We start from the raw sequence: 25128 nt of genomic DNA, 5'->3' as shown, positions 1-25128 counted from the left end.
CGCCATTTTAAGAGTCCTGTGGCAGCCGCCTATCGCTGCACCGCAAGAGTGGGAGCAACTCAACTAAATCGTGAGCGAGACGCTGTAGCCGCAAGAGCGGGCGGTAAACAGCTGAATGGCGGAAGAGGCACAGTGTAGCAAAAGCGGGCGGAATGGCAACTGAAACGGTAAAGGGGCGCCCCACTACAGCAGACGAGCCTCCACCTTGGGAGGCCCATTCACGCCGCCTCCCCCCCCCCCCGGGGCGCCCCACGCCGTTTTTCAGGAGCAGCATTGTAGGATACCAAAACCAGTGCGGCAACTTACTGGACATCACCTGGGTGCCGTCCAGATCTCAGCGCGTTCTGCTGCCTTGGGACTATTCGCACAACCGACCGCTACTGACGAGGCACAGTGCAGCAAAAGCAGGCGGAAAACCGCTGAATGGCAAGTGAAACGCTAAAGGGGCGCCCCACTACAACAGACGAGCCTCCACCTGGGGAGGCCCGTTCACGCCGCCTCCCCCCCACTCCCCCCGGGGCACCCCACGCCGTTTTTCGGAGCAGCATTGTAGGATACCAAAACCAGTGCGGCACCCAGGGGCGCATGCGGTGCATACGTATCTCGTGATATCAAGGTTGGGCAACCAGTACACAACAAGGAGTTACGAGTCCCATTTATACCGGCGCCATTTTGGGCGCGGCCGGGCAGGTCCAGGATATAGTCAAACATAACAAATGAGGCTGACGTCTCTGAAGCAGTTGACGCACAGCAGGACATAGCAAATAAACATGAAGTCTCTGAAGCTGTTAACTCACTGCAGGACAAAACAAGTGAACCTGAAACCTCTGGAATAATTGTCACTCAAAAGAACAACACACAAAACTCTGTAGTGTCTGAGGAAAGTAAAACAGAAGGGCACTGTAGTTTCAGACACACTTAACACTAATGACTTAACAAAGATATCGTTTGTCTATGAAGCAGCTGTCATGTTCACAGAATTGACAAAGAAGTGTGCAGACACCAATGCTATTAAGAAACACAAGGAAATCCCTAACGCATCAGCATTCTCGGAAGAGGTTGACACAGATGACATCTTAAGGAACAAAGAAAGACAAATTAAGGATGAGGAAGTTGTCCCTTTAGTTTTTTCATCAGCTAGCGACAGCAATAAACACATTGTAATGGAGATTAGAGAGGCTACGGATGAGTGAATAAATTATCAAAAGAAATGGCGACTCCCCCCTTTAGCAGATTAGCTAAATCTTTGCGTAATTTGGGCATAAAAGTTATATTATTGGAAGTAGATGGTTATTGTTCTGGTTAATTTCCATTCAGAGTGTCCTACACAGCACCACTCTAGGTAAACACTACTTTATGTAAAACCTGGGACATAGCACTCATTGGAATGTTTGTGATCTTTCCTGTTAAGTTGCATCATAAGTTATTTTAACCATTCCATATAAAGTCATGCATAAAAATGAATACACAGACACAAATAACATGTGTATCCAAAAACAAAATACAGATTTCGGCCTTATTTATTGCCTCTAGTTTTCAAAGGCAAATTTCTGTGGAAAACATGCACATTAAGGGTTGCCTTTCCTTAAACCTTTTTTCTTAAAAAAAAATTGGAAGAAACAAAAAGTCTTCCCTTCCATAAATAACCCAAGACTTTTATTTTGTTATGGCAAGGGAACGAAATAGAGAATAAACTATAGTTGGTCACCATGGGGTTTAAAGAAGGGATGGTTCTTCACCTGGGTGCCGTCCAGAACTCAGCACGTTGTGCTGCCTTGGAACTATTCGCACAACAGACCGCTACTGACCATTGTTGCTTCTGTTTTAATACATTTTTTTTTAGGTGTTTACTGTTTTTGTTGCGATGTATATTTTTATAAGTTATTAAAGTGTTATAATCCTACTACTTTGTTGGAGTGCTATATATTTTTAATGTGACACATAATTGTGAAGACTTTGATGTACAAAATGGCATCCCTGGAATCTTCCGCTTCAGGCTCGGTCCCACACACCCTTACAGTGAGAATCCCCTCCCCAATCACAATACAGGATCGTTATCAGATAGTAGGAACGCGTGTGGTGTGACGTATCTCATGGGGTGGGGGCCTTGATCTACTGTAACTCCTTTGAAGAGGGTTGATTCTTTACAGTTGGGGCCATAAACTACATCCGCAGGGCTGGGTGAGGCATCTAAAATGGCTGCCGTGCACGACAAAAGTGTGGCATTGGAAAAAAAGCAAGATGGCGCAGACAAAGTTTATCAATACGGATTAATTTATAACAATTATTTTTAACAATATATTTACTCGCAGTGTCAAAATGGCGGTCAACACTTCCTGATTTCCTTCGAATCGAACGTTAACAGACGTCACGCAGCAAAAAAAAAAAACGCTCACGCGCAGCCGCTGGAAGACAAGTATCAACATATATGAGCATCCTCAGCCACCCTCAGAAAACATAGGGGGTCAGGATACGTCTCCCGTACCCCCTTATACCTATTTCTCACATTGTTTTTCCTCCATCTTGTAATGTAATTAAAACGAAACACAAAATGGTGAATTCCCGTTTCGCGTCCCGATTTGCTACCCGGTTCGTGTTTTTTATTTGCCCCACGGGACCCTTTAATAACCCCAACATCATTCCTAGGGGATCAAGAAGGGTCTACCTTGCCCCCTTTCATTAAATTCCCCCTTCATTTTTCTCCTCTTCTTGTCTCTCGATCCTACCGAGAGACAAGATGGCGGCCGCACCGGACTGCTTAGAATGTTGACAGATGCCGGAGAGCCAATCAGCTTCGCTTCGCAAAGCTCCGTTACGCGAAAGTTCGCAAACCGGAGCGCTACCCGGGATGCTGTCACAGATATATCTGTTTTTTAAAATGTTAATTTCTCAAAATCCACTGGAGCACATATATTGAGACCCAGCAAAGGCACATCGGGCTAACAGTCCCTACAATTTTGCCAAGTTTCGTGCAAATCCATTCAGCCGTTCGAGCTAAAAGTGAGGCCAAACGCCCTATGGAAGAATGAATGGGAAAAACGCGTTTTGGGACCCCCCTTTTTTCTCGGCCCCCCCTTGACGAAGGGGCTGCTCAGAAACAAAATGTGCCATTTTCCTGAAAATTTCAGCCGATTCCGTCCACAAACGCCAAAGTTATTAGACATAGAATTTTCAAAAGTTCCATAGAGAAAAAATCCTAACTATATATACCTACTGGCGACTGCCAGTAGGTTATATATATATATATATATATATATATATATATATATATATATATATATATATATATATATATATTACCTACTGGCGCTGGCGGTCGCCAGTAGGTAGTTATAGTTAGGATTTTTTTCAATGTTAAATCTCAAAATTCTATTTGGAATAACTTTGGCACCGGTTGACGAATCTGCCTGAAAATTTCCTGAAAATGGCCTCGTCGAGCTCCGGTCCTTCCTTGAAAGTTTGGGGGGGATACGTCAAGCGGTAGCCGAGATAAAAGGGGGGTCCCAAAACGCGTTTTCCCCATGTTAATTTCCATAGGGCGGTCGATTTCACTTTTAACCCGAACGGCTGAATGGATTTCCACCAAATTTGGCAAAATTGTAGGGATTGGTAGCCTGATGTGCCTTTGCTATGTCTCAAGATATGTGCTGCAGTGGATTTTGAGTAATTTAGGTTACAAAAAATATATATATCTATAGCTGCGCACCGGTGCGCGCACCAGGGAGCGCTCCGGGCGCGTGACGCGAGGTGCGCATGGAAAGCTGATTGGCTCTCGGGTGTCTGTAAACATTCGAAACAGTCCAGAGCGGCCGCCATCTTGTGTCTCGGTAAAATCGAGACATAAGAGGTGGCTAAAACAAAGGGGGAACTGACCATAAGGCGTCAGGGATAGACCCCTTTGACCCCCTAGGTTTGATGTGGGGGCTATAAAAGGGCCCCGCGGGGCATTTAAAATATTTTTTTTTTTTCGTTTTGCGCGGGGGAAGCGCCCGGTGCGCGCACCAGGTAGCGCACCGGAGAGCGTAAAATGAGGGAAAAAGATGACAGAGTTTTTAAAAAATGAAGTTTTTATTTAGAAATTGGAGGTAGTTCTGAAAAGAACTTTTTTTTTCTTCTTTTTGTTGTTTTATATTTTTTTGTGTTTTTTGAACTTTTTGAACTTTTTTTGGCTTTTCTAAACAGTTTTATATTTTTTTTGTATTTTTTTAGGGGGAGAAACAAAAAAAGGGAATTGAAACTGGCTCAACTGCAGCAAAAAAACAAAAAACCCAAAAAAGTACTTCTTTTTGGGGCACTTGTGATTATCACCTGCAAGGACGATGAGCTTAACGCTTTTTTCGCCATAGGCGATAAGCTTGCCACATGCAGAACAAGTGATTTTAAAATCAGCAAATCTCGGCTGAATGCAAGGCATCACCTCGGATGTTTCTGGTTCTGATGAGGTGGGTTGCTTTCTTTGGGAGGGGGTCCTTGATGACTGGGGGAGGTTACTGGCCAGTTCCCTGAACTCTGCACGAGAGTAGTTGTTTGGGTGCTTTCTGGTCATGTGCCGAATCATGGTATAGTTACCAAAAGAATATTTTTTGTTTGGGTTGCCCCGTGAAAGTTCATCATTGCAGATGAGGCAAGTCACCTTGGGCGCATTCACCTTTTTTTGCCCCTCTGGGATTGAAAAAAACTGCCAGACAATGTGTGGTTTGGGTTTGTAAGGTGTATTTTCTTCTGGCAGCCATCTTCTTCTCCCCTCCTCCTCTTCCTCTTCCTCCTCCTCCTGTTCTTGACCACCAATATAATTTGGAGCTGGTCCTCTTGGTGGTTGTGGTGGTGGTGGTGGGGCAGATGCACCAGCTGATGCTACTACTGAAGCCATTATTTGGAGCAAAAAAGTAGAGAGAGCAACAAACAGGTCTTCCTCAGTCAAAGGACAAAGTCAGAATAAGGAAAAAAGGTGGGGTCTTTCATCATTTGGAAAAAAAAACTGTCCTGAACCAATGAGAAGTGTTATTTTCAGGTCACCAGACCAGGGGCTTCATCATTATGAAACTAAAACTGTTATGAACCAATGAAAAGTGTTATTTTCTGCTCACATGACCCGACGCGCTTACGCTACGCGCCCGGGGGCGCGCAGCGTAAGCGCGTCGGAGGTTTACGTTGTGCGATCGTATTCGCTCGAGTACTTCCGGGTGCGCTTACGCCGTGCGTATCACGCGGTCGCGGTTACGCGATACGTCACGATCATGTTTTCGTTTGCGATATTGGCGCTCACGGGACGCTCCCCGGAGCGCGCCAGGGGGCGCTTTTAAGAAATACGCTTTTCGGGGCGCACTCCGGGGCGCGCTCTGGGAGCGCTCCCCCCAAAAATTAAAAAAAAAAAATGGGATAATTGTAGGGACAGGTAGCCCTATTCTGAAGTGGTTTGTAAAAAAATTAACTTTATAAAAATATGTATTGTGCTACATTGGGCTTAATATATGTTAGAGCCAAAATGTAGCCCAAATGTAGCCCAAAGTAGCCCAATGTAGCCCAAAGATGGCCACCAGAGACCAAAAATTGTAAATGTAGCCCAAATTTCAACTAGATGTAGCCCAACTGTAGCCCAATGACAGAATGTACCAGAGTGTTAAAAAGAACAACTAGAGTGCTAACAGTCTTATTTATAAAGTGAAACTTATAGTTAGGAATTAGCATTAACAAAACCTATGAAATTCACTGAAAAAACCATAGGTTTCACACCAGTTATAGTTAGGAATTAGCATTTAAAAAACCTATGAAATTCACTGAAAAAACCATAGGTTTCACACCGGTTATAGTTAGGAATTAGCATTTAAAAAACCTATTAAATTCACTGAAAAAACCATAGGTTTCACACCAGTTATAGTTAGCTGGAAATTTTACTGATATAAAACCATTGAAATTCCCACGTTATAGTTAGTCGGACTCACTATAACTTGCGCGTGCAATGCACTGCTGATGACATCACATATTACATCACTCATGACATGGTGAGTGACATCACTCATGACATCACTGATGACACCATCCAGTGAATATGTGTCTTTCTGAAAAATAAATATTAGTGAGTTATGTTTAAATATTTAAATACATATATTAGTGTTTCACTTTGTGTATAAGTGGCTACATGTGTTGATAAGTAGCTACATGCGTATGTATATGGGTTATTTGATATTTTTATTAGTATCAGTTTGAGTGTCTATATGGTTTGGTGGGGGTATTACTTAGCACATAGATGCATGAGTGACTGACTCTTTGTTTGTATGTGTTTTGAAGACAGCATATGTACAGGACTGTATGGGTGGATGAGTGTCTATATGTGTTTGTTAGTGAGTGAATGACTGTCTCACTAGTGTCTTTATCAGTAACTACATATGTTTTAATCTAGTATATATGAATATTGATGTATATAAGTGAGTATATGTGAGAGTAAGAGATTGTAAGAGTTCCTGTTTAAATAAGTATGTGTTTCTATAAGTGATTGTTTAAGAGAATAAATATGTGTAATTTTCAATAGAAGTAAGGTGGAAGTGTGTGTATAACTCTATATTCAAATAAATGGTTGTTCAATAGTTTATTTGCACGTGTGAATATGTGTGTGAGTAACTTCTGGATGAATGTCGGTGTGTAACAGGATGTATAGGTGTATCTCTTCATATGATGAGTGAGTATATGTATGAGTGACTATATAGAACTGTTGGTGAATGAGTGGATGTGTATATAGATAGTGGAAGTACAGAATTGCTTGTTGTAACTGATATAGGTATGTCCATTTTTTTAAAATTTCAGTTTCTATTTTTGAATATGTGTCTCAAGGGTTACTTTACACTGAGAGGAGGTCTGTCACTGTGTCACAAGGATGGTGTCATCAGTGATGTCATGAGTGATGTCACTCACCATGTCATGAGTGATGTAATATGTGATGTCATCAGCAGTGCATTGCACGCGCAAGTTATAGTGAGTCCGACTAACTATAACGTGGGAATTTCATTGGTTTTATATCAGTAAAATTTCCAGCTAACTATAACTGGTGTGAAACCTATGGTTTTTTCAGTGAATTTAATAGGTTTTTTAAATGCTAATTCCTAACTATAACCAGTGTGAAACCTATGGTTTTTTCAGTGAATTTCATAGGTTTTTTAAATGCTAATTCCTAACTATAACTGGTGTGAAACCTATGGTTTTTTCAGTGAATATATATATATATATATATATATATATATATATATATATATATATATATATATATATATATATATATTTATATATATATATATTTATATATATATCTATATCTGGATTTTGATGATTCCCAACCTTTACAGAACTAGTTATTGGCCACGTACAAAAGGCACTATAGGAAAAACGTTATCCAAACGCCAGAAAGATGACCTACCATACAGTCAGTTACTCTGCATATGGAGAAAGTGGAGGAGTGACTGTTTCAGTGAGATGTATGTACATCCCAAGTAAGAAACTCCTAGCAAGTGGTTACTCCAGGATATTGGTTAAAAGAGCCTGGTCCTGCCCAAGAGAACATTTACTGATAACAGAACAGAGGACCTGATTTAGAGTTTGGCGGACAGAGTAGTCCATCACAAACATGAGAAAGTGCCTTGTCCAACAAACCCTTGGTCAACCCTCTCAATTAGGAGTCGGCAGACCCATCTGCCCTCTTTCGAGCAGACAGTCTAATGTTCTTTTTTCTGTCATTAAGTGCCCGATATGGGGACCATTAACATTTTGCTTTTCATAAACAATCCCCTGCTTTGTGAGTCTGTAGCAGATACAATTGCCCTCACTTATGATTGTAATAGAGACTCCCATTTCCATTTATTATATGGTTGTTTTGCCTCAAAATGCCTGTCCTAAAGATAACCAATAGACAATAAATGGTTAACACGCCCTTGACATTACCAGCAGTTAAACCAGCTAATTATAGTCTATATTATGCTTAGTGGACGTTTATAGTGAAGTGTGTAAAACCATGTTTTCTTGCTGTACTGGTCTCTTGCTTTCTTTGAGCATGCACTTATTTTCCCATATTTTAACCCATGAGCACTGAACATCTTTTGCACAGAACGTCATAAAGCAAATAAGACATACCTATACATATAAAATATGCTTGGCTAGTTAACACGTGTGCAGTTGATTGTTTTTCTAAGTCCTCACATGTACAATATATATATATATATATATATATGCTAGCTGTAATGCAATGTTTCTACCACAGGGTTGATTAATTCTAATGGGCATTCCTGGAAGGAACAGAGGAGATTTGCTTTATCAGCCTTAAGGAACTTTGGAATGGGTAAAAAGAGCCTGGAACAACGAATCAATGAGGAGATCAGATATCTAAGTGAAGTAATAGAAGAACAGAAAGGTGAGTATACACATGAACGGAACACTTGGGTTACTAAACCGTATAATCTTAAGTTGCATTACTTAGTTTTCCAACTTTTCATTCCACTTTAATTGCTATTTGCCATGCGCATCTACCAGGAATCCTCTCCATTAATATTACAGAGCTTGGCCAGAGGATTAACGTTCCAGTTACTTGTGAGAAGGCAATTGGGTGTGGTAAAATTGCACCCAGAAAGTTTACATTGCGGATTTTACTCTGCGATGCAAACACAACAAGGTCATTACAACGACTGCTTTGACACAATGCACTACCTTTACAATGCAAGTCGTTACAATGACTTGCGCTTGATGGCGCTCTAGGATAAGGAATAGTATGATTTACTATTCCAACACTTTCCCTAGTGTTGCACACACTGGAGTTGGAATAGTAAATCATACTATTCCTAAGTCCAGCGTGCCATCTAGCGCAAGTCGTTGTACCGACTTGCGTTGTAAAGGTAGTGCACTGTGACAACTCAGTCGTTGTAACAACCGCATTGTGTTTGCAACGCAGAGTAAAACCCGCAATGTAAAGAGCTCTATTCGGATCGTGAGTAAATGGAAATACCAGGTTTTTCTTCACAAAATTTCCTCACACATGCACAGAAATACCACGTAGACAGAAAATGACATAAAATAATAGGAAATATGTCATTCCTGATGTCAAATGTATTCAGTTATGCAAGAAATAGGCCTTTTTAATTGCCTCATCGACCCTTTTGAGAAGTACACAGGGTTTTTTATTGAAGGGGTTTGGAGCCCATTTCAAGAAATAACCACAGGATTTGTCAGGTTAACCCACAAATATCAATGAATGAACCTGCGTTTAACCTTCTGATAGCTTGGCACAATGTTTAAAATGTTTTTGCAACACTATCAGTAGTAAAGTAGAAACACAACGCAAGAACAATCCCAAACCAGTCTAGAAACATAGAGAATATTTTAATAAATAAAATGAAACCCAAACAACAAAAATGCAATAACTAGAACTGGAAGTATGAATTGTAAAACTTTGAATTAAAAATAGCACCAGAAAAGCCCTAAGTGCCAGGTGCGGTTTTCTGGTTGTGCTAGACAGGTTCAAGTCAAAAGTTAAGGGTGATCATGATGGAGCGTGGGTCGGATACAGAGACCAGGTTTGCCCCGGGTGAAAGTTTAAAACATTGTGGGAGAAAAGCCCTTGTCGACAGGGTTGTCGGTGGGCCAGGCGGGAGGCTGGATCCGAAGAGGGGTTCATCACGGTGGACAGCTGCAGAACAGGATCTCTGTGGGGCATCAGCGCAGGGTTTTCTATATGGCGGGAAAGGTTCACGCAGGCGAAGTCTGCAGTTTGGGCCTAGGAAAGTGCTGCTGACAGTGGGTTGTTAGTCGATATTGGTCGCTGTAAAATCCTCTATGTTCATACTTAAAAACTTCTGTGCAGGTATTTATTCAGGAAAACCGAATCCCTTTCTAGTTTTCATTTTAAAAGTATGTATTTTGAATGATGCAACAATGTATGCACAAAACAGATGCCTCCTATGATCTTTCAAGCACAATTTCAGTACTGTATGCTGGCATAATCCCCTTGAGAAAGATTTTCCAGCTTGGGTCCCAAGACCGTAAACTCTATTTTGTATTTTTTGTGTTTTCTATCTGGCAAAGACATGTCCACCAGTTCAAAAGTAGAACATAATCCATAGTATCAGGATGTAAACAGGATCAGGGATAACATGACTTACAGTAACCTTCCAGTCTCGCACATAAGACTTCGCAACGTCCCTCTAGTTCATAAAATCCCGTCCAATGAGTCTAGAGTTTTTTATAATACATTTTTTTATTGAGTTGCATTTGTTATTCAAACAGAAAAGATACAAGGAAAGCCAAAAGAAAAAAACAGGTAATAAACCTTGTCCACCCATCACCGTACAACATGACAATCATTATGGTAATAATCGACAATCAAACCAGAGAGTCAAAGCACCTATTAATTCAGTCTACAAATCACTTTCTATTTCAGAGTTCTCTACGCATACATTTCTTCGTCCACTGTGGCATTCACAGGCCCAATTGAATACATTACAGGGACTCAATGCAGGGACCATGTTTTCCAAATGTGGTAATATTTTTGTGAACACACTCTGGCAGTATATATAGGTTTTACCATGCTCATGCAGTGGTCATGTCCCCTCCTCCATATCTCCACTGAGGTAGAGTCTGCCTTCTCTCTGGTGAGCAGTGTCTCTTTTTGCCACCAGGCTACCCAACCACAATAAACCCATCTTTTATCTGTTTGTGTCTAGATTTGTGTTTATATGTAAAATGGTATTACAAGAAAAAACGCATTTCAAAGGATGAGGAAAACTAGGGCTGCAATTTTGGATTTAGCAGCAATTCATCTTTTAAAAGATGTATGGAGATCTTTATATCCTGATACAGGTGGATACACTTTTTATTCTGCGGCTCATAAGGTGTGCTCACGCATTGATATGATATGGACATCAGGCTTGATTCTTGATAAATGTAAATGTTCAATGGACATATATCCAAGGGTGACATCTGATCATAATCCGATCTCTATAACATTTACACTTATAACGGAGGGAAATACTACTCGCTCCTTCTCTTTTCCACGCTACTTATTCTCTGACACCATGTTTATAAATCAGCTTAGGGAGCATATAAAGGAATTCATTGACATCAACAGACAATCAAGCTTACCATGGATAGTCTGGGATGCATGTAAAGCTAGTGTACGGGGGTTTACCCAACAATACATATGGCGACAAAATAAGAACTTCGAACTATTAATCAGCAAAGGTTAAATGAAATAAGGGATACCGAAATTCAGATATCTGAGGCCATACGTAACAATGCTTCAAACTTAGAAGATCTGAACCTCAAATTAATCGAGCTTAAAGCAGCAATTAAAAACCTTTTGAGGGATAAAAGTATTAATAAACTTAGAAAGTATCATATGGAACAATATGAAAATGGAGATAAAAGTGGGAAATTGCTGGCTTACAAAGTTGCGGAAGATCGCTCCATTAATATGGTTAAAGAAATTAAAGGGGACAATAATCAATTAGTTTGTGATCCAAAATCAATCCTACAACAGTTTGCTTCTTTCTATCAAACTCTTTATACACCGGAAGAAGCTATTTTAGATGATTGTATTAAGAATTATATTGATGTTAATAAAGTTAAGAACTTAGATTTAGACCAATCGGCTCAATTAGAGGCCGAGATCACGCCTTTAGAAGTGAGGGGTGCAATTAAATCTCTGGCAATGGGTAAAGCGGTCGGGGAGGATCTTATCCCCTTGGAAATGTACAAATATTGCACTGAAGAACTATTACCACTATTTGTCGATGTGATCAGTGCTATTGGTAATGGGCAACAAGCACCCAGATCTTGGAATTTGACCCAAATTATTTTCTTTTTGAAAAAAGGTAAAGCACCACAAGAGAGGGGATCTTATAGGCCTATCTCCCTTATTAACAGTGATGCCAAAATTTTCGCTAAAATATTGGCTACTAGATTAGCTCCATATATGTTCCAACTTGTCTCTCCCCAACAACATGGATTCATCCCTAAACGTGACACCACAGCACACATTAACATGGCTATATCAGCCTTTGATGCGGCACGGATTAAACACACCCCACTCGGTATGATTTTATTAGATGCTGAAAAAGCATTTGACCGGGTGGGGTGGGGTTTTTTGTGGGCCGCACTACAAACATTTGGGATTAAAGGAAAACATTTATTATGGATCCAATCTCTATATGATAATCCTATGGGTAAGGTTTCATATATGGGAAAATGCTCCTCTTTGTTTCCCATTAAAAGAGGGACAAGGCAAGGGTGTCCTCTATCACCATTACTTTTTGCTCTTGCAATAGAGCCCTTTTTAATTGCTCTACAACATCAAACTTTAATTTGCCCTCTTTTTAATGGATTAGAGAAACTAGATATCACTGTATATGCTGACGACATAGCTGTTTTTACCCCAGACGTCGCTAAGACAATGAAAGTGTTGGACAGGCCACATGAAGGGCCACTCTCCCCCGGCCCGACCAGGCCCGAGCCCGGTCACGCAGGTGCCACACACCACCATTACACGTCCTCCGTCCCCTCAGGGACCCCTACCCTCGAACATGTCGACCTCGTGGGCCTGATCCACTGCCGGCCTGCGCGCCCATCCTGGGCGCCATCTTGGACACTCCACCACGAGGCCGCCTGGCCCCCGATCGACCTCAACCCTGGGCCTGGCCAGGCCTCAGACATCCCGGCACCACCATCCACCCAGGAGGTGAGCGGGCTACTTGGCAAGTCAATGGGGGAAAGAGGTGTCGATGGCTCTCCCCCGCCAAGTGCCGCTCGCCCATCGCCTCCCCGGGCGCTGGCTCCACCCCCCTGCTGGGTGTCTGGACTCCCCCATCCCGGACCTCCCGACCTCCAAGTGCGAGGGTCCGGACATCAAAGAACACCAGCCCTATAACTGAGGCAGCTCCAGAGCAGGAAGGCAGTTGTATCTTGGAGTCGAGAGACGCAGAGAAGAACTCATCCTTGACAGACTACTGGCGCTGCCATAGCTCTGTCTCGTGCACCATCGTCTTGCCTGCTGGCGCTGCCGCAACCTTCGTAACCTTCATATCCTTCATCGTCGTCGGGACCTGCTGGCGTGGCCGCGGACCGTTTGTAACCATCATCTTCACCGGGACCTGCTGGCTCCGCCGCGGACCGTCGTTTCCTTCGTCCATCTCGGGACCTGCTGGCTCCGCCGCGGCCCGATCATCTAGAACGCCGAGCTCGAGGATTGAGAGCTATTTCCATCTTTTTGGTAACAAGACTGTCCCGCTACCCTTTTCCCAAACCAGAGACCAGAATCGAGGGGACCCCTGAGTCCAGACCTCCTTGTACCATTCCATCGTAAACTAAAGAATTGCCTATAAAGTCTCGTTGAACTTTAACCTTGTGTGGTGTCCGTCTGTGGGGGGAGAGTTACTTGTCTGTACGATCGCTGGAGACGGCTCTCCCCGGAGACCTCTCCCCGTATCCTCGGCCGACCCTCCCGGTCCGTCCAACAGAAAGGTATATTAAAAGAAGCTGGCACTTATGGCTCAGTTTCTGGCTACAAACTTAATACCACCAAAACCCAAGTTGTCATGAACTATCAAGCTACTACCCATGTCCCTGGAATTAGCAATATAGCCACCTACTTAGGTGTCAAAATTTGTGCGGATATTGATTCCATAATAGGATTGAATTATGAGCCCTTATTAAAAGAAACTGCTATGCAACTTAAGAAATGGCATAAACTTCCTATCAATATTATTGGTCGAATAAATTTAATAAAAATGAAAATCTTGCCTAAATTCCTGTATCTGTTTCGCACAATCCCCCTGCGGGTCAATAATTCCTTCTTTTCCAGGTTAGAAGGTATAATTGGCAGCTTTGTATGGGGGTACAAAAAGGCCCGGCGTGCTTTATCACTACTTAAACTTCCCTTTAGTCAAGGAGGATTGTTATTTCCGGACTTTAAATTTTACTATTGGTCAGCATTTATGACTCGGATCCGCAGCTTGGCTGTTCTGGATAAGTGCACATATTTTCACAAGTTTTTACTAGGACTAGATGTCAATATGTTTGTGTATAGGATGAACGACCCCAACTATTTTAAAAGGGTAAAATTCAAGACCATAAAGGATACTGTGAGCATTTGGCGATCTATTATGGCTAAATGCAATACCTATCTTTTTCATAGTCAAACACCTGTTTGGGGCAACCCTGGCTTTCCTATTATTTTTCATGATGCAGCTTGTCAAATGTTTTTAAACTCTGGTATTAGACTTCTGGGGGATTTATATGACAATCTTGGTTTTATGGCTTTTGATAAAATGAAACTATGCTTCAATCTACCAGAAATAGCTAGGTTTAAGTACTATCAGATCAGAGATTACCTGGTGAAAAAAATAGAACTTACTATAATCTCAGAATCTGAGATATGGGATTGCATTTATAGGGATGATGATAAATCTATCATAAGTTTGGGCTATAAACTCTTTTCTGATCTTAAGACCAGTGATGCTACTATTTTAACAGAGAAATGGAATAGGAAACTGGCCATAAATATTCCTACAGATTTGATTGTTAAAACATTTAAAAGTCTAAATACAACAGTGCTATCTTCCAGCTTAAAACTGCAGATGTTTAAAACAATATGTCAATTATATTACACGCCTGACAGGATACTTAAATGGTCAACGAATAATACTTACTCAGAGAAAACGAAATGCCCTAAATGTGATTTGAGGGGGGCTGATATTGTTCACATGTTGTTTACTTGCCCTCACCTCAAGGAATATTGGGAAGGAATAACTAAGGTTATTACTGAGAGGCTGGAGCAACCTTTTTTACTCTCAAATACAGATGTTTGTGTAGGCATCAGTGGGGGGGAAAGGTTTAAAGATCTGCTTAATGTTCTAATTACTTGTGGTAGGTTAATTGTTGCCAGAGCTTGGATTGAAAAGAACCCACCAACAGCTCTAGAATGGTGGAGGTTAGTAAAGGAAATTTATAGTATGGAAGCCGCTATTGCAGATTCAAGAGGAGCGCAGGCCAGGCGAAAAATTGACAGAATATGGGGCCTATTCATGTCTTAGTAGGTGTGTCCCAAAACATAAGTTTTTCGATCCTTAATTGCATGTTTTGCACTGTACAAGTAATGCTATTTTTATATTTATCTAAAGGTAATTATGGAACATTGTCATCTTTTAATTTTTGCTCCTGTTTTCTTATGTGAAAAAATGAATTGTTTTTTGCTTATGTGATCCTTTGATGCAAATAAAAAACATTTAAAATAAAAAAAATATATGTAAAATGGTGAGTTTGGGTTCTGCTTGTAAGTTCCAGCCCAACAAGGACAGGACTTCCTCCAGATTGGGGCTGATTACACTCCATCCCATATCTGTGCAGTAGGCTCCAACATGAGGTACATCAGGGAGTCCACTGCACCAATCTTTCATAGTTTGTGCTGTGTAAGGTATATTCTATTCAAGTAGTTAAGTTGGATTAGTTGGTACTTCAACACAATGCCCGATTCCTGCGAGAACACCCAAGCTTTCCTCCAGTTCTTATCAGAAAGAAGGCCCAAATCCTGTTCACAATCCTGACACAGTGTGTGAAAAGAGTTGGCAGGGTTGATTACTAGAGACCGAAACACTTGAGTAATCCTATGGACTCTAATTCTTCTGACAGTAGTTTCATTTGGAGGAGCCTAAACACAGGGCGATCTTCCACTCCTGAGATGTAGGAGTTAATTGCATGTCGTAATCGCAAGAAGCAGAAGAATTAGCTTCTGAGAAAATTATAATGTTCTTGAAAGGACTTTAACACAGTTTCCGGCATAAACCTGTACTGGTCCAGCTGGATTAAGGAAAATAATACCTTTGAAAGTCAGTTTGCAAGGGCCTTCTTAGCTATATAGTCTTTGACATTTAAGAGGGAGAGTGGGTGGTAGAACGAGCAGAGGTTTGGGTGTAATCCTGTTTGTGAATAATCACTATCTCATCCAAACACAAGACCAGTGGTAATTGGCCTATCTCTAATGATTATTCATCAAGTCACCAAGTGAATCTAAGACTTTGGGGGTGTAGATCTTACAGAACTCTGCTGGAAGTCCATTAGGGCTTGGCTTTTTTCCTGACTGCTACTGGCGCTAAGCCTCCAACAGCTCTGCAATACTAAGATCACCTTCCAAGAGTCCTTTCTCTGCTTCTGTCAATCTCTGTAGCAGGAGGATGAGCAGAAAATTGTTTACATGTCACAGGCAGCCTTTTATTTTGTGAATATAATTTAGCATAATAATATGCGAATCATCGACACTACTCTGTGTCCCCCTTGATTATTGAGCAAAACACACAAGATGATGGACGGAATGTTGCACAATGGCAAAACATTCAGCCTGAGTCACAGATCCGGTTTTAATCCATCGTTATTTTGCTCACCAAGCAACCCCAGTTCAGACATGGCCATATCAGTCTTGACCCTGTGCCTCATGGGAACAGTCCAGCCTGAACTGCCAAGCCATGTCTTCCCTGGACCGGAATCAAGCATCTTAGGACCGGTTTCTGGCTATCAGACGTCTTCAGCCAGGATAGCTTGACTCCAGTGGCTTAGTGAGCACGGGACCCACGTCTGGGCATCCCCTTCCCACATAGGGTGAACAGCAAAACACACAAGATGATGGACGGAATGTTGCACAATGGCAAGACATTCAGCCCCAGTCACAGACCTGGGTTTAATCCATCGTTATTTTGCTCATCAAGCCACCCCAGATCAGATTATTGAGCTATCATCTTTGGTAAGATATGTAATTTATTCATAGTTATACATTTTGACACAAGCGATGGAGAGTTTTACTGGGCATCGCGAGCCAAGTTCTTTGTGCGTTATCCGCCAATACCTAGCTCCACAGTAGAGTGATCCGATTAGTGAATGCCAAAATCAGCACTTCTGCAACCCTGTGTATCTCTGAATCCGGTAAGAAAAATGTAGTCTAGATAGCAAAATGTTTTATGGGCTCCCACATAAAATGGAAAACCATGTTCTTGTGGCTGAATAGTACACCATACATCCAATAAGCCTAGTGTAACCATGATTTTTTAAATTAAAGTATATTTCATAGAGATCGTCCCTCTACCCCATCTGTAACAAGACCTGTCAACTTCCCATTGCCAATCACCCCCAAAACCACTGGACCCTTCGGTTAATAATCTAACAATCGGTTCACAATCTCCAAGAAGACAGATGTTAGTGGCTGTGGTGTGTATATGTTAATTAAGGACAGTGATTCTCATTTAAAAGGCCCATAGCCGCTATATATCTGTCTAAAATATCATAGCAAACCTGCGTGGCATTGAAGCACACAAGAAGGGTAGCAACACCAACCACTGACACCAGGTTTGTGTGAAAAGGTCACTTTAATGAAACAGGTGCACTTTATAAACAACAACCTGGGCCTTTGCCTTACAAAGCTACGTACCTCCCTATACAAAGTTGTTCACCTTTGGTAAGCTACGCCCATCTCTAAATGTCCCCCCCCAATAAAAACTTCATTCGGTCACTGTGTACTTGCTCCAGAGCTGATCAACTGCATCTGATACCTTAAAACTCCCCTCCTTCTTTTCTACAACTATTAACCTCTAAGTAACTAAACTTCCTACATGACCTTTTAACTTCCTGGCTCTTCCAGGCGTGAACTTGACTACCTGTTTGTTGCCTTTCAGCCTGAATTGCCGCTGTCAACAACAATAAGCTTCGTAAACCATGGCAACGTCTCACCAATGACTTCTGCACGTGCTTCAAAGCGGCAATCATACATAGTTAACCCCCCCTTGCACACCTTTTCCAAAGTTTGCCAAATAAGGGCTGGGAAGTGTAAGAAGAAACGCCCCTCCCAAACCCCTAACTAAAAGAGACAGTTGGGTGGGCCAAAACAGAACCTAACAGATACCAGCCACATTGTCACCTAGACAAAATGGTAGATGGTCACCTCAAAATGCCCGGCTCTATACCCCTTCGCCTACATACCTAGCCTAAAAAACGACCAAGAACCTGGGCAGTCGACCAATTGCTCCACTTCCCCAAAAAACAAGGGGCAGTCCTCCCTATGGTGGGCTGCCCCCCAAATCCCTATTAGACCACCGGTTTAGCACAAATATTCCAGAAACTCCTGAGAAGATATGTGCATGAAATGTATTGTGAATGTCCATGTATAATGTTGTGCACGAATCACTTGGAAACGTCTGTTTTTTCTTGTACTTTACTGCAATTCAGACCACAAGGAGAAGAGGTCTTACCAGCTAGGCAGGAGACGTTCACCCCCTTTGTACTCCATCAGAACAAAATCACAAGTAGACATCTTATGATATAATTCCATCGGATATCACCCAGTTCCAAATAAATTAACAAATCACAACAAATAACAATATACCTTTCTTTATTATTGACATTGTGAAGAGTTACCTATTTTTTGACCACCATATTTTTGTATTTCATGTAGGTCAGCCGTTTGACCCTCACTTTCATATCAACAGCAGTGTTTCAAATGTTATCTGTGCCATCAGTTTCGGTGATCGATTTGACTATCAGGACCCAGAGTTCCAGAGTTTACTTCGTTTATTAGATGAGGTTTTAAAGCTGGAAATTAGTGTTTCATCCCAGGTAAGATGCTGTCATATTAGCTTGTGTATGTATTCTTTTTAACACCTTTTTATTGTGCATCATCCTGATGAATAGAGTTTGCATGTGTTTTTTAGGAAACATGGCTAATATACTGTAGAAGTTATTTACCTGAAGGGTAGATTTAAACAAATTCTTTACATGGGAAGCTATGAATTGAGCAGAAGAAGTGCTAAAGCAGTATATATTATGATCCAGGGATTCCAAACAGCCTGATGATTCCTCACAATTGTGAATTATCATTACTACTGAAGAGGCAGCAGCGGTAAAAGGTCATACTTGACGCCAAATTTGGTGAGCAGTTTAGATTTTAGTGGCTGAGTTCTCATTTCAGATTTGGCACTTGACCAAAACAAATCAAGTGATTCTTTAAAAATTGTGAAATCTGCCTCAGTTTGTACAGCACTGATTGAACAGTGCACACTACCAGATTCATATTCCGATGACATCCTGGTTTATATATTGCAGTATCTAACAACAACAGGAGAGAAAGGGATTGAGATCACTCTTAGTCCCCTAATGAATACTGTTCAACAACAAGAGTGACTTATGGCGCAAAGGAAAAGTGAAAATTGCAACTAAAAAGTGTGTGTGTGTGGGGTGGGGTGAATATGTGATGGGAAAAAATCTCCAGTTTTTTAAAAGAACCTCAGTCACCAATCTAGTTGGTGACGTGCTTCATCATTGGGTTCCCACCAGGGAGACCGAATGTCTCCCCGGTGTGCTACAAAGCCTGAATTACAGCGGAGCTGATTTTATGGTGTGCTCTTGAAACGGAGTGAGTGAAGTATTTAAAAGATGGCAAACTGCTCCCAAAAGTAACATTAATGAAAGAACAGAATGCGATTGTTAAAATCAAGTGTAGTGGATATGTGTTGGTTATAAAATTGAACCAACTGTATCCTCCATTAATTGTGAAAAAAGGTCGACATGTTTCTGCTAGAGATTGCTTAAATAAGCATAGCTTTCAGCAGGATCAAGAAAATAACCCCCCCAACGCTATACGCACGCTAAGGCGCACCCTGACCTGGGGGGTGTGTGTGTATTGTGTTTGGTAAAAACTCATGATTTTTACCCCTAGGTGCTCCTGGAATTTCCTAAGGCCCTAAATGTGAGGATTGAGATAACTTTACCCCATGGGATCTGTGGCGGGAGTTATACTCGCCGTACACAATTTTAGTCTACGGTGAAACCCTCCTGTGACCTACTGCTTGTCCGTCCGCGGCCCGAACAAATGTTGATGTGTACATGGAGTAGAAGTTAAGTCATCGGACAGTTGGTGGGAGAATGAAGCTCTGACAGGACCTACCTGTTGTTGGGAAGGAGTAACTGGTCCTAAGAGAGTTGTGGTATGTCCAGACCTACCAATAGATTGTTTGGTGGGCATGAACTGGAAAATTTAGCCTGGGTTGAAGTAGAGCTCAGGACTCATGCAGAAATAATTTCTGACAATGTCTTTGCTATCAGCAGGGCTCAGGTCAAACAGCTCAGTTTTGAAGGAGCACTGGATTCTGGAAAAAGGGAGAAGGTGCTTCCTAAGAGAAGGGGCATGAAGGATAAGGAATTGCCCTCCTCTCAAACTCCCTGTGAGATCAACCTCCTGAGATGATCTCAGTCCCTGTGAAGGAACTGTCCCAGAGGAACTTGGGCCTGACCAGGCAGAGTTCTTGGGGAAAGGGGGCCCTTCCAGGGTGGACTTGAGTGTGGAGCAGCAGACCTGCCCTTGTCTTTAACCCCTCAGACAACAGGCTGCTGCTGAGGAAGCGGGGAATATCAGTGGGTCCCATAGGATCTATTGCGAAGGACTCCTGTAATCTGAAGGTAGATTCCCCAAACCAGGTGCCACCAGGTGGTTAATAACAGCCCCAGAATTTCAAAGGGTTTCTTCTATCCCTAGCACATGATATTCCGTTTGCAGAACACTTAGGGCAAAGTAAGACTTGGGACAGGCTTGTCCCTTTTTTCCACAGGCACCATATGTTTGAAGACACCAAGTAGCTTTGTCACTCTTGTGTCAATTGCCAAGCCACTGGTAAGTCAGGTTGCACTATTAAGGCCCCCTTAATTCCACTTCCAAGGGTTGGGGTTCCCTTTGAGAGGTTAGGGTTTGGCATTGTTGGTCCCTTGAATCCTCCAACTGCATCTGGGCACAGTTATATTAGCGTTGGTGGACCATGTAATAGGTACCCAGAAGCCGTTCCCCTTAGAACCACTACAGCGCTTGCAGAGGTCAGGGCCCTCCTGGAAACCTTTTCTAGGTTGGGCTTCCCTAAGGAGGTCTTAACTGACAGAGGTACCAACATCATGTCAAGTTACATCACTGCAATGTGGAGTGAACTACAAGTTTAATACACTCTACCATCCACATTGCAATGGTCTTGCTGAAAGGTTTAACAAGACCCTCAAGGGTATGATCATGGGACGCCCAGAAAAACTCAAGTGAAAATGGGATGTCTTACTACCCTGCCTTCTCTTTGCCTACACAGAGGTTCCTCAGAAGGGGGAGGGCTATAGCCCATATGAACTTCTATTTGGACATCCAGTTAGGGGTTCATTGTGTATAGTTAAGGAGGGCTGGGAGCAACCTTTCAAACCCCCCAAACAGGATATTGTGGACTGGCCTTGGCCTGTGTTCACGTATGGCTGAGTACATGAAAAAGGCCAACAAAACCTGGAGGCCAGCTAAGAACTTCGAAAAGCTTGTAATGACCAAAAGGCTGTGTTGACTGTTAACCAGCCAGGCCAGAAAGTGTGGGGTTTGGAGCCTGTGGCCTCAGCAGCTCTCCAGGAAAAGTGGAGTGGCTCCTACACCATCCTTGAACAAAAAGGTGGGGTTACCTACTTGGTGGACCTAGGTACTCCAAGAAGTCCCCACAAGGTACTTCATGTGAACCACCTGAAACGTTTTGTGGACAGGGCTGACATGAGCTTGCTCATGGCAACTGATGAGCAACAGAAGGAAGAGTGACCCTCTCCCTGATCTTCTCTTTGAGAACCCTAATGGTGGGTCAGTAGATGGAGTAATTTTGGCAGGCAGCCTCACTGACCAGCAGCAAGCTGATTGTAGGCAAGTCTTCAATCTGTACAGACACATGTTTTTCCTGACACCCAGTCAGACCATATGGTGTACTCATGAAGCAGACACAGGTGACAGCATGCCTGTCAAGACTAAAATATACAGACAGACTGCCATGTCAGGGATTGCATCAGGACCAAAATATGCTGGAATTGGAGGTCTTTGAGCCTTCAGATAGCCCATGGGCTATTCCATCATTCCTTGTTCCAAAACCTCACACTAAGGGTGGAAAAAGAGAGAAGAGGTTTTGTTTGGACTACAGAGGCCTCAGGGGCTGATGAGCTCATAGATACTTGGGCATCAGCCACGTTTCTGAGCACATTTGCTGGCTACTGGCAAATCAGACTAGTTGAGGATGCCAAGCCAAACACAGCATCTTCTCAACCCTTAGTGGGCATTATCAATTTATTGTATCTGAAAATGAACCTGCCGCATTTCAGAGGTTGGTGAACAAAGTCCTAACAGGTTTGGAAGCCTATTGTGCAGCATATCTAGACGATATTGCTGTCTTTAGATCCACCTGGTAGGATCACCTGGTCCAACTCAGGAATGTTCTGGAGGCCCTGCAAAAGAGAGGCCTCACTATCAAGGCTACCAAGTGCCAGATAGGGCAGAGCAAGGTTGTGTACTTGGGCCATCTAGTAGGTTGAGGTCAGGTTCAACCATTGGAGAGCAAAATCCAGACCATTGTGGACTGGATTGCTCCCACTACCCAGACTCAGGTCAGAGCTTTCTTAGGCCTGACTGGGTACTACAGAAGATATATGAATGGATATGGGTCTATTGTGACTCCCCTGAATGATCTTACATCCCAAAAAATGCCAAAGAAAGTTCAGTGGACAGTAATCTGTCAAAAGGCATTTGATGACCTGAAGCAGGCCATGTGCACTGCTCCCATTCTGAAAAGTCCTGACTACTCTAAACAGATGCATCTGAGATAGGAGTAGGGGCTCTGTTATCACAACTTAATTCAGAGGGCCAGGACCAGCCAGTAACTTACATAAGCAGAGGTTGACCTCTCGGGCGAAATATTGGTCTGCTATGGAGAGGGAGGCCTTTTGCTGCAGTCTGGGCCCTGAAGAAGTTGAGGCCATACCTTATTGGGCAACACTTCATTGTTCAGACAGACCATAAGCCCCTCCTGTGGTTTAAACAGATGAAGGGTGAAAACCCCAAAATTTTGAGGTGGGTAAAATCCTTACAGGGGATGAACTATTAAATGGAACATAGACCCAGGAGTAACCATGCCAACGCAGATGGACTCTCCAGATATTTCCACGTAGAAAATGAAGACTCAACTGGGCAAGGTTAGTCTCATCTCCTTACGTTGGGGAGGGGGGTGTTGTGTAGGAAAGTAGGATCTGCTTTCATGGTTACCCCCACTTTTTGCTGGTGTTCTACTGTTTTTTCTACTAGTCTGACTGGGATCCTGCTAATCAGGACCCCAATCACTGTGCTTCCCCCCTAAATTGGCTTTGGTGAGTACCTTGGTAGATTCCTAATTGGCTGCTGGGGTATCCTAGTAATTACCCCATGTGCTTTAGCATGTTATGTTATGCCACCCATACTCTGACTACAGACCTGCCATTGCAGCCTGTGTGAGTTGGTGCATGCACCTCTCAGGTTCTGTATATCTTACAGCACTGCACTTGAAACATTTAAGCCACCCCTCTAGCAGGCCTTTCATTCCCAAAGGCAGGGTGCTCAGTTCCGTGTGTGAAGGTGGCCCTGTATGAGCTGACCACCCCTACAGACCCAGGGGTCCATTCTCCCGGCTTTGTCAGTGAATCAGCTATTACGATATAGAGAGGCCATGCATCATTATGCTATGACCATCTCTAAACTGGCTGGAACGAACCCGGGCGTGTTTGGTATCAAACATGTTGGAATCACACCCCACTGCTGTATCCGGTGTTGGAGGTAAGATCCCATTCACTGTAGGGCTCCTCCAGGAAGTCCTCCATGCTCCCAGGACCAATCGTATAAAGTGTGACAGCAACCTCGGGCTGCTGCAGACCACAGACCCTGCCCTCCTCCTGCTGGGCCAAGCTCAAACGGGAGAGGGTAGCACAATAGGTTTCATGTCATAGGAGGTGAGACCACCTCCCAGACAGGATTTAGTGCATTAGGCTGGGTTAGGAACGCTTGCCAGCGCTACATAGTCTTCTGGAAGGGAACATTTGGTGCCCTCTTTGCATGCTCCAGTTCAAACCAGCTCAGGAACCCATTGGCCCTCGCTCTGGCATGAAACTGGGCAATGGGCAGGGGAGTATCCTCCCCACTATCCAGCCTCTCCTCTGGGAGGGACTCCTGAGTCATCCCAACCTTCACCTTAGGGTACTTAAGGGCTTACCTGTGAGTAGATCCCTAGATTTGTCATGGGATTTGATTCAAATCTAACTCCGCGTCCTCTTCAAACCGCCAGGACATCCTGACCGAGTCATGCTGACCAAGTCGGACTGAACGCATCGAACTTCGCTACAGGAACCGAGACTTTAACCAGGAAGGCTGTATTTGCATCAGATCTCTTCATTGTGCAAGTCACTGCACCATCAGTGTCTGTGTTCCATACATGTTCCATCCTGGGCCTGTGGATATCCTAAGACATCCGAAGGAATCTCCCTTGGATTGGAGGAGTCACTCCCCTGCATCTGCAGGCACCACAACACAGCTGACCGAATCGCTGATCCGGGGCTCCTCCGGACTCCCAACAGGTTCAGTACCATATGAGATGGTTCTGCAATGTATTTGAGGCCCACACTGTTTTCAGACCAAGTCTGAGGCCAGGATCCCTCATTGACACTGCCAGAACCGAGTCTCTGTTAATCGCGTCGGCTAGCTTTTCCTAAGGTTGAGCGACTCTCATCTCCAGTGATCTCCAGACCCTGTTGATGGTCTGCTTTTGATTACAGTAGGCTCCCCTGCTTGCTCGGGCCCACTATGCCTTACTTGAATGTGGTGAGTCTCTCAGACCTTGCTGATCCCGACACAGTACCTTTCCATCTACTTCCCTGTATTGCCATTGCCAAGGCCTGTAGGTTTTCTCACCGGACACCGACCCCTTGGATATCCACATCAAACATGGGACAGCTCATACACCGTTCCTGGTAGTCCTCAGCATCATCTGGTCCACATAGCTGAAGAGACAAGGGCACCGTCAACTCTTCTATAACAGGTGAAATTAGTGGGCATTCGAGTCCATGCCCCTGGTCACCTCTGAGGGACCTAGACTCTGTCTGCTCTGCTTACAGGTACTCGCTTCCCGAATCTAATCTTGGATTCCAACGGACTCTTCCAGCTTCCTCATCAGCAGCATCTACTCAAAGTCCTTCATTGTGGTCAATGGCAGTTCCCGACGTCACTTTGTACCTATGCACCCAGCTTCCTTGGTGCAGGTAACCTGGTCTCCT

General features: G+C 43.2%; 1 protein-coding gene across 2 annotated transcripts in view; it reads left to right on the top strand.

The window, feature by feature from the left end:
* LOC147747313 (cytochrome P450 2J2-like) overlaps positions 1-25128 on the top strand; it is a 350337-nt gene that overhangs the window by 145297 nt on the left and 179912 nt on the right. The window contains exons 3-4 of one of the 2 annotated variants that reach the window (XM_086953095.1): positions 8246-8395; positions 18464-18624. In XM_086953095.1, coding sequence (XP_086809221.1) covers positions 8246-8395; positions 18464-18624 — 311 coding nt within the window. The remainder of the gene's footprint in view (positions 1-8245; positions 8396-18463; positions 18625-25128) is intronic. The other variant, XM_086953104.1, reaches the window with a different exon arrangement.

The sequence above is a fragment of the Lissotriton vulgaris genome, chromosome 1_1 (assembly GCF_964263255.1).
Source record: "Lissotriton vulgaris chromosome 1_1, aLisVul1.2, whole genome shotgun sequence".
NCBI classification, from domain to species: domain Eukaryota; kingdom Metazoa; phylum Chordata; class Amphibia; order Caudata; family Salamandridae; genus Lissotriton; species Lissotriton vulgaris.
Note: the sequence above shows the minus strand (reverse complement) of the source record. Positions and strands in the feature narration are given on the sequence as shown.